The sequence below is a fragment of the Nycticebus coucang genome, chromosome 14 (genome assembly GCF_027406575.1).
Source record: "Nycticebus coucang isolate mNycCou1 chromosome 14, mNycCou1.pri, whole genome shotgun sequence".
NCBI lineage: Eukaryota > Metazoa > Chordata > Mammalia > Primates > Lorisidae > Nycticebus > Nycticebus coucang.
Genome location: NC_069793.1, coordinates 30200594 through 30213460, shown reverse-complemented (window position 1 = coordinate 30213460; position 12867 = coordinate 30200594). Strand labels below are relative to the sequence as shown.

The 12867-nt window shown below is 42.7% G+C and overlaps 1 protein-coding gene across 5 annotated transcripts in view; it reads left to right on the top strand.

Annotated features, from left to right (window-relative positions):
- Window positions 1–12487, top strand: part of EHF (ETS homologous factor) — a 41025-nt gene extending 28538 nt beyond the window's left edge. For 4 of the 5 annotated variants that reach the window (XM_053561658.1, XM_053561662.1, XM_053561657.1 and 1 more), the window contains 5 exons: window positions 1346–1414; window positions 1533–1601; window positions 6528–6590; window positions 7834–8029; window positions 8134–12487. In XM_053561658.1, the coding sequence (XP_053417633.1) occupies window positions 1346–1414; window positions 1533–1601; window positions 6528–6590; window positions 7834–8029; window positions 8134–8233 (497 nt within the window). In that variant the 3' untranslated portion in view covers window positions 8234–12487. The remainder of the gene's footprint in view (window positions 1–1345; window positions 1415–1532; window positions 1602–6527; window positions 6591–7833; window positions 8030–8133) is intronic. The other variant, XM_053561661.1, reaches the window with a different exon arrangement.
- Window positions 12488–12867: the final 380 nt, after the last annotated feature.

The following is a 12867-nucleotide window of genomic DNA, read 5'->3' as shown; positions in this document are numbered from 1 at the left end:
TTGGTTGAGTTTGTTTTCAGAGACAACAACAGGTGTACAAGGTGACCCAACAAGGAGCGAGGGTGTAACTCCAAGAGATTGGGCTTGGGGTGTCCAAACACGTAGCTATTAGTTAAAATACCAGCTAAATCCCTATGTCGTAAACAGGAGGACTTAGCCAGTGAGTCAGGCTTTATACCATTTATGCTATAAAAACAAAATGAAACTCGGCCAGTGGCTTACCACCCGGCCCTGAAATTCATAATCTGGGCAGGAGGGGAACTGAGGGTAGCCTAGGTCTGTGGCAAGGAGAAAGCAGGAAGTTTCTGGTGGGGACAAGGTGAGACATCTTAGTGGAGCTCTTGGCTAGCTGAGAAAAAAAAAATGTTTTTGTTGGAGGCCAGCCCAGATCTGGGGGTTGTGTAGGAGGTGAGCTTCATTTGGGGAGGTGGAGGGGAATTTCCTTTGAATCTGAAATCTGAAGAGTCAGTGGAAGTGAGATATGCTTACCCAGCATTCAGACTGAGCTCTTTCCACCACGAGGCAACATTGTTCGTTTGATTCGGTTGTGCTTTTCTCCCTTTCTCCTTGGTTTTATTTTGAGAAGTTTATGCCACCCCTTAAGCAAATTGGAAAAACCCAGGAGGAAGAGAGCTGCCCCCCAACTTGAAGGGGAGACTCTGGATTTCAGCAAGAAAGAAACTGTGATAAGGCGACTAGATCTTTTCTGAGAGAAACATCTTTAATTCTCTCAGGAAGATATTAATAGGAAAAGATGTGGATTTATTATTTGTTATGAATTTCAATAAACTTATCCCTTATAAGGTTTCCCCTCTCCCACTCCAGGGTAAACATATTCTGGTGAGCATGTAGTAGAATGTAAAACAAATCCAAGCAAGACTGGGAAAATTTCCCAAAAACAAAGCATTGGTGGATCCCACTGTGGCAATTTCTCTTGCTTCCCTAAAAATACAGCAGATGTGGAACATATAGATTGGACCATGACAAAGTCCACTTACACCAGGACACTGGAAGAAAAATGGGGTAATATTATTATGAAGTCTGATTGTGTATTTCAAAATTTGTCTGTGTTTGCACATTTACTTTTTAACTAAACCAAATATATAAAATGACCACCATTTGTGCAGTATGTTGGTTATGTTTTAGTTAACAAATAATTAAAACATTTTCAAAGATTTAGAAAAACATTATGAAGCAATGCGGCTAAGGCAGAATCATACCCCTTCTCTCTGGGGACCACTTCTCATCCCCCACACTTCTTTGATGAGCAGTGAGTTTGACATGGCGGACTCTTCCGTCTGGAGAAAATAACTGCTGACCAGTAACCATTTTTTATTTTTTGTAGACCCTTCCATCATGAACACCTGGAAAGATGAGAACTATTTATATGACACCAACTATGGTAGCACAGTAGGTAACTAACTCCCCACCTCTTACGGCCCTTTTACATTCTTATTCTGTTATCCAACAGCCCCAGTGTTATAATGTAAGGGAAGGGGCTCTAAATACCCTTTATCTTTCCATTGTTGCAGATTTGTTGGACAGCAAAACTTTCTGCAGGGCCCAGATCTCCATGACAACCACCAGTCACCTTTCTGTGGGTAAGTTGTCCTGACATCTGAGGCTGGGTGTGCCTAATACAGGTGCTTCCAGAGAACTGATGAGCTTTACTAATGTCTAACGCTTATGCTTTGCTGGAGTCTTTCTCATTTAAAGGCTGAGAACAGGGTAGTGTTACCATAATGGAGTCTGCTTTTGAGCCAATATTTATACATCAAAGATGACCAGTAAGGATTTCTCTGGCCAAAGGGTTTGTCTCTCGTGAAAACAGTCACTCAACCAAAGTTGTTTAGGCTGTCCTTGCTTTTGACACAAACTTGCTTTGGGATGTATCTAATAAAATTATTCCTACTTTGGTATGCTTATGAGGGAGAAGGCCATATTCAACAAACTACATTTGGCTTTAGAGAAGATTGTCTAACGGAGAAATCCAGAGGGTCTGTGAACCTGTGGTGATGGTTTCTGGGTTGGAGGGGGCAGTCTTTGAAACTTTCTGGAAGCCTTGAAATCACACTGTTTTGTCAGGTTTTAGGTCTAACTGACATGCCTCATCAGTGCTCTCTAATCAGTCAGAGTATCTGTACTTTATGAATTACATTAACATCAGTTTCATCTGGTTAGGACTGGAGGCAGCTGGGGGCCCTCTGTGACTGTTAATCAAGGTTACCCTGAGTGAGAGGGTTGCTGTGTTGGGAACCTGGGAGGCAGCTTCTAGATTACCACTCCCCTCCCAGATAGGTACAGTGAGGAAATTTCTGTAGTTGAAGAGATGGTTTTGTGTTTTGTCTTGACTCAGGTGCAAACTTCAGGATCTCTCTCTTCAGGGTCTGTGCAATGGAGCCTAGAGAGGAATTGAATTTGGGGGCAACTTCAGAACTCGGACATTTAATCCAATCTTTTTGAAAGAAAGAGTCCAACTTTTTTTTTTTTTTGGCTTTGGTTGAGTGTGTATTTTTGAGAACTGAGATAATGAAAACATTGGGTTTGAGGTTGTGTTTGGGTCAAGCCCCTTGAATAAGATGGCTGGGAGCCAGTGTAAATGCTTCTGGAATTGAGGTTAAGAACGGAGGCCAACTCAGCTCTCGGCTCCCAAATCTTGCAATAGCTCTTAGCATATGTGTCACTCGAAGTATTTGTTGAAATTAGGAAATAGACCAAACACTGGAAAAGCTCTGCAGTGTATTTGCCACTCTGGGGGGAACTGAACTGATCAGGGTGAGATTTCCATGGCTACTGATGTCGCCTAGTAAAGACCTAGGGTTTCAGGGCTGAGGAAACCACCTGAGTCTCCCTCAAATGTCATCTCAGACTTCTTAAAGGTGTCGCCTCCTGTGTTCTTTTGGTTGGGTCTTGGACTTATGGCAAGAGACTCCAGTTAAGAATAAAGCTGCACCAGCCACTTCCTGAGCCTCAGGGGTCGTGAGGTCTTCTAGGCACCTGGGAAATCTAAAAGTCATCATCACTACTCTACTTCCCCGACAGCTAGGCATCCTTTTCTTTTCTGTATCTTACACCTTCTAGAATTTCAGAATCAATAGAGACTTTTAGGGGCTCATTTCTACGTTCACATTTGCAGTAGCAGGGAACTTACTCTCCCCTGAGACCACCTGTTGTGTTTCTGCACAGTCCTTCCTAAGATGGGCTCAGGAATCTGCTCTCTTTTAGCCTCCTGGATCCTATTCCCTCCAGCTGCTCGTTCCTGTCTTGTGACTGAAACCTGGACTGGCAAATGAGATAAACAGCCCAGGCTCTCTGTCAGAATTATTATCTAACAGAATCAATTCAGCATTAAGGGGTGGTGAGTTCTTTGGGAGTAATAACCCTCCAGTAGTGTAGTTCATTACAAACTTGAATGGGTTAGTTCCTTTCAGAATCGTTTATAGTCCCTACCAGATGGGATTGGACCCACTCACCTCCCCCAAATACCCCTGGCGTTTGCCTGAGTCTTTATATTTCAAGCTCCCATAAAATTGAGGGCAGTGAAATATCTTTCTATTTTAATACAAGTGACAAGCCGGGCTAAGGCGAGGCTCAGCGTAAACTGATGCCCTCTGTGATAAAGGCAGGTGGGGAAGCAGGATTTGTTGGGGTTTCTCTGCCATCTGCCCATTTCATAAAATGGCCACTGCCAGTGTCCTGTTTTGCTTGACAGTCCTCCGGCCTGATGTGCCAGCTTGGGCTTGATGTGTTTATCCACTGACTTGTTGAGCCTAAAGCTAGGGTGGCACGGTCTATTAGAACACTGAAATTTGGATATCCCGTAAAGAAATGGCTCACGGCTGAATCATATGCAAATGATTCAAATCTTTGCTTCTTGCGAAGCAGCTTAGCTGAAATCATGCTCTTGCACTTGCATCATAAACTTGTGGCTTGTTGCTGCCTCTTGTCTGGACCGGACAGGCCTTGGCCTGGAGTGCCTGGGAGTGGAGCAAGAGAAAGCCCAGCCGGACAGCTTCCCCAGAGCAAGCCATTATTTTCTAAGAATGAATCACTTAACCACATGGCTAACTTCAAAGGTCCTAACTTTTATTCTGGGGCTGGGGGAGGAAGGGAAGGGAAGGCCATCTATTAAAGTGAGGCTATAGATCAAAAGATTTTAGCACTAAGGCAGGTCAGCCATTCCACAGCTTGCCTCATGCACACTGCAACAGGCAGAGGGGGCCAGAAGAAATTAGACTTTTCTTTTGGCTTTGGCTGCTGATTTTTACATATAATGATGGAAAGATATTTATTTGGGAACTTTAAAAAAAAAAATCTTTCCTAAGCTGGATGGAGGTCTAGCTTGGTAAATGGCTGACATTTCCAAGAGAAAAATTTCCTCATGGTTTATCTAGTCTGGGGGATTTTAACATAGACTCTATGGAATCCCAAGTGGGCTACAGACTCCTGAAATTGTTGAAAAAATTTCATGAGCGTGCATATATGTGCATTTTTTCCAAGGGGGGAGTCCAAGGTTTTCATCTTATTTGCAAAGGTGTCTAAACTCCAAAGAAATTAATTCTAGATTGCTGTGGGACCCACAAATAATGATCCAGGACAGTATACCAAGAGACACTTGGGTTTTTCTGAACTTAGCCTTGGCTCTGAAATAATGGCTCTGCGTCCCCTCTTGAATGCCATTTGAAAGTGAGCTTTGCTTGTGGCCTGCTGGGTAAATGCCACTCTTTGTCTGTAGAACAACGTGGCCCTGTCAGAGTGATGTATCACTTGGAAACCTGGGTGGGTGCCAGAGCTGTCGCAATATTGTCACATCCTGATGGGATGTTGCAACCTGGCCCTGCCACCTCTAGGGAGGGAGAGTGAAGTCTTCTGGCTCTTTCTGTGTATGTGTCCTTCCTGATTTCAGGGAAACCCAAGTCAGGTGCAGGCCCTCCTGGTGACAGTGCCAAGAGTGAAATTCTTCACCAGAATGAGGTTTCTCTTCTACTAAGATCCTGTTAAACCCCAGGCTTCCAACCTGTCTTGGGTTTTGGAGAAATTGCTGGGAGCATTGAGTCCTGGCTAACTGGATGATCAGATAAGTGAATGGGTGCATGCCCAGTGGGAAACACAGAATCATCGGGATATGATTATTATTTTTTTTCCCCCTAACAAAAGCAGTATACAGTAGAAGTGAACCTGACTCTTGGCAGGACAGATTTGAGTGAAATCTGTTATGTGCCAATGGAGGCTGCGTGCAGACCACTATCTTTGGAAACGTGATTGTGGTTATAGGTAAAGCTTGTTGCTTTAGACTGTGTTCATATCCTAGCTCTGATTTCAGGCTCTGTGTGTGTGTGTGTGACTGTAGACAAGCCTTTTGACCTTTCTGTCTCCCAAATCCTCCATAGTAAGCACTCAGTAGAGTAGCTATTCCTCTTAACCAGTTTAATTAGAAGATGAAGGCCAGTGGTTCATAAACCTTTTGGATAATAGATCACTGGTAACAATCAGAGGAATACTGTGGACTTTCTTCCTCTGCGTACAGTGTCAGTCACTTCAGAATAACCTTGAAGGCCACACATGGGTCAGTGAACCCTGGGTTAAGAGCCCTGAGGAATGCACGCCAAGAGACCTGTTTTACTTTCTTAAAAGGACTGGCCTGGGTTTAGGGACTACTTTGTATTAAAATTGATTGGATTTAGTTGTAGGATTTTGTGGATAAGATCTGCCTTGGTGCTCCCAACACCCAAAATGCCCTCTGAGACGTACACACACACTACTAAGTCATTTAGTTTTCTTTTAAAGAGGAATTTGTATTTTACAGATTTGCCTCCGTCATCTCCTCTTTGGTGATAGTTGCAAGGGTTACCATAATGAGTCATTTGTTAAACTAATCTGTGTTTCCATAGTCCATATAACTGTGGCCTTCTGTGCTGAGCTCAGACCACTCAATGGTCCCTTTGTCAGGCTGATCAAAATATAATTTTGCATGCCAAAAAGGGAAGTCCTCTGGCTTAAAAGCTACCTTTCTTTGTTATAAATGTTTGCATTTTTATATTATGAAAGAAAACAAAAGAAACCCTTCCAATGATATAAGGTTTTTAATGGCTTCCCATCTCTTTTTCCCAACTCTCTTGGAGTGAAGTCCTTAAAAAGTCCCCAAGGGATAAATGATCAGAACCTCAGCCCTTCTTGCTCATAATCACACAGATATCAAACACACATATCAAACTCAGGGACGTTGCATTGACTATCCCCATGCATAGAAGGCTGTTACACAAGCTGTCTGCAAGGCTGTCTCCCTCACATCTTTCAGGCTGCTTTATCAGAGATCTTCTGTGACTACCTTGTATTAAATTGTGAATTATTCCCACCTCCATACTCTGTCCACCATGACATTTATCTGCTCTGTTTTGCTTCGTTCACTACCACATACTCAAACAGTGCCAGGCATACAGTAGGTGCTCATATTGGTTAAATGAGTGGATGTATGAAAGCAAGTGGGAAATCGGTAAATTATAAATGGGTCTCATTTTTCTCCTTAGCAGAGTCGCCCGATATGAAAAAGGAGCAAGACCACCCTGCAAAGTGCCACATCAAAAAGCACAGTAAGTTGGCTCTGGGCCCTCTTGGTTCTATTGGGCATAACTGGAGGCCACTGGATTTTAGGCAAATCTTGTCTCTGCCTGCTGCCTGCATTTCTACACCTTGGACTGGGTAGAGTGAGAAAACAGGGCTGTCCCTCGCCAGCTGCCCTCTGCAGCTATTTCTGAAGGCACAGCCAGCCTCACTTGGAATTCCCTCCTCATTCTGTCAAATTTATTCTAGAACGGAGACACCCAGTGAATAAAAACTTCCTTGCAGGCATGGAGTTAGCAATTTCTCTCTATCCCAGGGGTGGGGGGTGGGGGTGGGAAGTAGGAAGTAGGAAGCTGAGTGAAGCAGGAAGAAACAGCTGACATCTGTCATTCTATCTACCTTTGTGGTGTTATTGTTCCAAGGAATGGCTGTTGAGTCTCACGATTCTATAAGATTCAACACTGCTCTTTGGGAGTTGGATCCCCCAGTAATAAACTCTCATGAATATACACAAAATATCAGAGACATGGAACTGGGGAAGAGCATAGGAAGAAGTCAAGATGGTGCCATCTAGAAATGTTAGGGACGTGGAATGTCTTCACCACCTGCTATTCCAGTTCTGCCCACAAAATGGAATCAATGCCACCCCTTGAATGCTGGGGGTAAGGCAGGAAACAACAGAAATCCAGTGGGAGTAAAACTGAATTTGGGTGCTCATCTCATTATACTTCACTTTCAAATAGAGCTCCCCAATCCCTGTGTGACCACCCCCTTCATAAGCCCCATATGTTCTTATAGTTAATATTCTAGAGCCTTATTAATTTGCATTTGGCTGAAACACACTTGCTGGGTTGAGGCAGTTTACTTAGTTCAGGTACTAGAAAAGAGTCACTGAAACTTGTTCTCCGGGAAAAGTAACAAGTTGAAATGAATTCCAAGCAATTTGTGAATAGAAATTAGAATAAATTCCACCTGGCTTAGAAAATCTAAGATGTATTCCTTAGTTTTGGTTTTGCCTCTAATTAGCAGTACGATGCTGGTCAAGTCACTTAAAATCTCTGCACCTGTTTCCCGAGATGTACAATTCAAAACTGGTATTAGTTCATTCTCAAATGCCTTTTATCTGTCCAAAGTTTGGTGATCCTGAGATCTGTCTTCCCTTGAGTTGAGCAGCTCCTGCTTGAAGGAAGATGAAGCAGCTCAACGTTCCCACTGCCCTTTCTTTGCTGTGACTTGGGCCCTTACTAAGCCCCCTTTTCTGCTGTTTGTCAGATCCGAGAGGAACTCACCTATGGGAATTCATCCGAGACATCCTCTTGAATCCAGACAAGAACCCGGGGTTAATAAAGTGGGAAGACCGATCTGAGGGTATCTTCAGATTCTTGAAATCAGAGGCTGTGGCTCAGTTATGGGGAAAGAAGAAAAACAACAGCAGCATGACCTATGAAAAACTCAGCCGAGCAATGAGGTGAGGAGTTTCCCATCTTTGAAAATGCTAAGTCCGCAAGACCAGCTATTTACCCCAAAGTCTTGGTCTGACTGGCCACCTTATGCAGTGTCCTTATGTTACAGATATTACTACAAAAGAGAAATTCTGGAACGTGTGGATGGACGAAGACTGGTATATAAATTTGGGAAGAACGCTCGAGGATGGAGGGAAAATGAAAACTGAAGCTGCCAAGCCTTTGAACACAAACCAAACCCACACCAAATAACAGAGAACTCCTGGACGTAAATATTTCGAAGACTACTTTTCTCTGATATTTTGTACCATGAGGGGGAAAGAGAAACTACTTCTAATGGGAAGAAGAACACTACAGTTGCTAAAAAATTATTTTGTTACTTTGAAGTATGTTCTGTATGGGGAACAAACGTACACAGTTTTCTGTGAATTACGACACTGTATGTGGTTGTGATTTGTTTTCTCCTCTATTGTGAAGTTCTTTTCCACTGCAAGATTAACAGGGTTTGGAGTCTTGTACTTCTTGCTAAGAGAAAAGGAAAAAGAAAAAAAAAAAAGCAGAGGGCATTAAAGGTTTTTGTATGCAAAATGATTTAGGAAATAGGTGACGTGTCCTCCTCACAGAAGCCTCCACACGGCCTTGTTAAGAGAGGTGGACACAGTTGCCAGGTTGAACTCCAGGATTTGAGATTGATGGAATAAACTGGAAGGAGGTTGGGAATTTTAACCTGACCTTTAGGATCCAGTGAACAGAGGATGGGGAATTTCAAAATCCAGGGTGGGCTGTAATCACTGCATAATCGGAACGTGTAAATCAACAAGAAGAATGAATTGTGGGGGGGCCTTCACACTCATTCAGGGATAATTGTCTCCTCCCTCTGCAGCGGATGGTTGGTGGAAAAACTTCAGTTGCCATGTCTGCTCACTTGTAGTTATCTGAGGGAGGGCCCAGGCTTGATCATTTTTATTCCAACTGCTTATAAATAAGTGGGGAAAAGGAGGTGGTGGTATGAACACGACTGATGATTATTTGCTCTTGTATCTCTACAGTCCAGGGTTTCTCAGTCAGCACAGGTGACATTTTTGGCAGGATCCTTCTTTGTGGTGAGGGGCATCTTGTGTATGGTGAGATGTTTAGCAGTATCCTCTACCCGCGAGATACCAGAAGCACTCCCCAGCTGTGGCAACCAAAAATGTCCCCAGACATCACCAAGTGTCCCCTGGGGGGGAAAATTGCCCTTTATGGAGAACAATCAAGTTAACCATTCAAGAGGAAGATGATGCTTTATTCTCAGAACAACAACAAAAGAAACATAAGGTCTTTTTAGCAAACAAGCAAAAGCAAGATGTCAAAGGCAACCTATTCTTATTTTTTGAAGAGTCAGGGACAGTGGGTTGAAATCTGTGGAGGAACCTCTTTTGAAAACCCCAGATGAGAGCCAAAGTCAGATCAATAAAACATAATAAAGTGGCAAGAATTATTAATATAATAGAAGACATTTTCTCTGGAATTACAGGCAGAGTTAAAATTATATCGCACAGGGAAATGCTGAAATAGGAATGTGTGTGTGAGTGAGAGAGAGAGAGAGAGGAGACAAAGAGAGAGACAGAGACAGAGAGAGAGATATCCAGGAAAAAAACACCCTTTGCAGATGTTGACCCTTATAATGTTTTCTCTTTTGAATCATCTTTTACCTGTCCCATGTGAACTCATCCCAAGTGAATGGTTTATTGCCTAGATTTGCATTCAGAGGAATGTTAAAAAACAAAGAAAGAGAAAAGAAAAAAAGACCACAAACCCTACTCAGGAACTGTTGTCACCAAGGCGCTAATGGAAGGTTTTTCCATTAATGGATTGTTCTGGGGTACCTGGAGACTTCCCACTGGGCCCTGTAATCTGGGAGGAGCGTGAGCCTGCAGACACTTTGAAGACGGGTTTGACATATAGATCCCTTTTGCAGCTTTTCTTTTTGGCTTTCTCATGTCCTTCCTTCCTCCCTCAACCTGCCTCGGTTTCTCACACAACAATATGTGGATAAAAACATGTAATAATAGGAGGGAGTTCTCTTCACGAGCTAATAGAGCACCCTCCCCTACTGTCTACCCAGCAGAGGTGAGCAACTCATATTTAAAGGTTGCAAAGCATCTGTAATGTATGTAGAAGGCTGGAAATAAGAAGTTAAGAATATGTGATGATTATACTGAGATCCATTCTGGGTAGTGACCTTGGAGCACTATGAATGACCTTGGGAAGGTACAACCAGGTCCATTTTTATTTCCCCTTGGCTTACTTGTCTCCACAAAGGCTTTCCTTGGCATTGTCAAGTCACAGTCACTGAGGGCACTGATAAAAATAACAAAGAACAGCAAAGAGGCTGACTATGCAACTCAGACGTTTCTGTAGCAAAGACACACATTACCTTCCAAGCAAGGCCGAAGAACTATGGGGCCTTCCAGCATATGACTGTTCAGCACACGTCATGAATTAAACATCCAGATATTTGAATTGGTGTCACATGTGAGTATCAGTGTGTCTGGGTGTGTCTGAATCGTGTGACATCAGGGGCATCTGCCAGTTCTCTCTGCTGTTCCATGCCTGATGTTTCCTGTTCGTCGTCTAAGATGGCTGGATCCTTCTCTGAGCACATCCTTTCTCAAACCTGTACGCTTCTCACATTCCCCTAGCTTGGCTTTGGCTCTTTCTGCACCCTTTCTGGTGAAGAGCAGTCCTTGCTCAGAAGTCAGTGAATCTGGGAGTCCCAAGTAGAGCAGCTCTGCAGATAATTAGCGGATTGTGTTGTTTGCTGAAAGTGACGGTTTCTTGGCATCGGGTGGCTATTTAAAAAGGCTGGAGTATTAAGTTCTCAGCATATCTCTCTATTGTCTTGGCTTGAGTTTGATGCATTTTCTATGTGCTATTCGTGACTTGGAGAACTCAAGGTAATCGAGCTGTGCCAACTTTGGGTGTGAACCGAGTTCTTCCCACCTGTGTTGAAAGGGAGAGCAAAGTCCTACAGATAAGCCTCCCTCCTTTCTTTTGAGGGCACCCAGCTTTTCACTTAGGAAGCTCGCTTGTCCTGGATGTGCACATGGTCACTAAACATGGTCTCCCTGAACCTCTCTGAGGTTTGAGCTTAACGCTCGGGCTCACTCTCATTAGCAGGTTTTCATGGGAACCTGAGGCAGGGAAGATATTGTTAGGACTTCCAGACAGATAGTCGACTTGATAAAACTTGAGTAAAGGCCCCTGGCTTCCAGAGACATAGCCTACAGTTTCCTAATGTGCCATCTGGGTAGGGCAGACCTAAGCTGTGAGTTTCCTTTTGAATACACTGGTCATTCCTCAAAGTCTAGCCTTGCTAGACTGTAAGCCCTGTCACTATTGTATCTTCATTACCTATCATGAGATGGGCGAACAATAAATATGTGTTGAATGAATGAATGAATATCTTCTGGAAAACCCTGCTGATTGGGAGGCTGCACCTATAGCTGGGACACGGATCATTTCTTCATCGGAAGGAGCGTACAATGGCCCAAACTTCAAGGACATAGTATCTACTATGAGCATTTTACTGTGAGACTCTTGGTTTTGCTTTCCTACCTGTGCTGAAATAAAACCAAAACAGACTGTGAGACTTATCTGGTACAAGAAGCCAGTAATGAACCTCTGAGCTGTTTTAACCCATGAAGATTATGAATGTGTTTATATGATGTAAATTGCTATTTAAGTGTAAAGCAGTTCTAAGTTCTAAGTATTTGGGGATTGGTTTTTATTATTATTTTTTTCTTTTTGAAAAATACTGCAGGAACTTTTGATAGGGTAACACATGTTAGATTTTAGTTTTGCAAGTGCATTGTTTTTCAAATGTATAAAGCATAGAAAAAGGTAAAACCGTAAGGGGGAAGTCAATTATCATTCCATAGTTAAAAGAAGCATTTGTGGAGTGCCTACTCTGTGCACAGCATAGAGCCACCTATCCAAGGAGCTTACCTAATTATGTAGGAGATACTAGATCTTGATAGAGACTTACTGGGTGGATACCTACGGTTTGAATGAAAGACCTTTACAGCAATCACAGTATCAGAGCCAAGTTATTCTCAGTGCTGCTTCTCAGGATTCAATTTCTGGAATAAGAGAGCATTTAAAACGATTGTATTGAGACTGTGTCTTATAAACTTCTGAAATGTACAGACCTTTACAAGTTGAACTAAATTGGAATTCATCTTTCTGTAGCTATCTGTGTAATTACTGATTTTCTTCCCATCCGGCTTCTGGATTGAAAATTTGTGGGAAACAATTCTACAACCACTACTTTTTAAAAAACAAAAATCAGAAACCTTTCTCTTTAAGCTGTCATAAATTCAACTGAGTATTTCTGTTTTATGAAAGAATTATATTTTTCAAAATATGGGGGTTTTGTTTGATGGGTCCCAGAAAACACTAATAAAAACTGTGGATAGACACCAGCCTGGAAATCTATGTTTTATTCTTTAAGATGCCAAGCAAAGCTGGGCTTAGCAGAGAGACCATTATGAAGGCCCTTGTTTTTGCTTTGCATGATATTGGGAGCCACAGAGGAGTGACATGCTCTCACTTCTAGTTTAAAAGGAGTCTTCTGGATATGGTGTTGAGAACAGATTGTAGGAAGGCATTCAAGTCTAGGGACACATTCCTAGGTACAGATGAGCAAACAGAGGTTGAGAAGATGACTCTCACATCCAGGTTTTCAATACAATACTTCAAAATGTCTCCAGGTGGTAAGGGGCCTCTGCTATTTCATAATACATTTCTCCCTGGGCCCAGAAAGTCCCTGTCGGTCAGATAATTTCATAAAGAATGATGA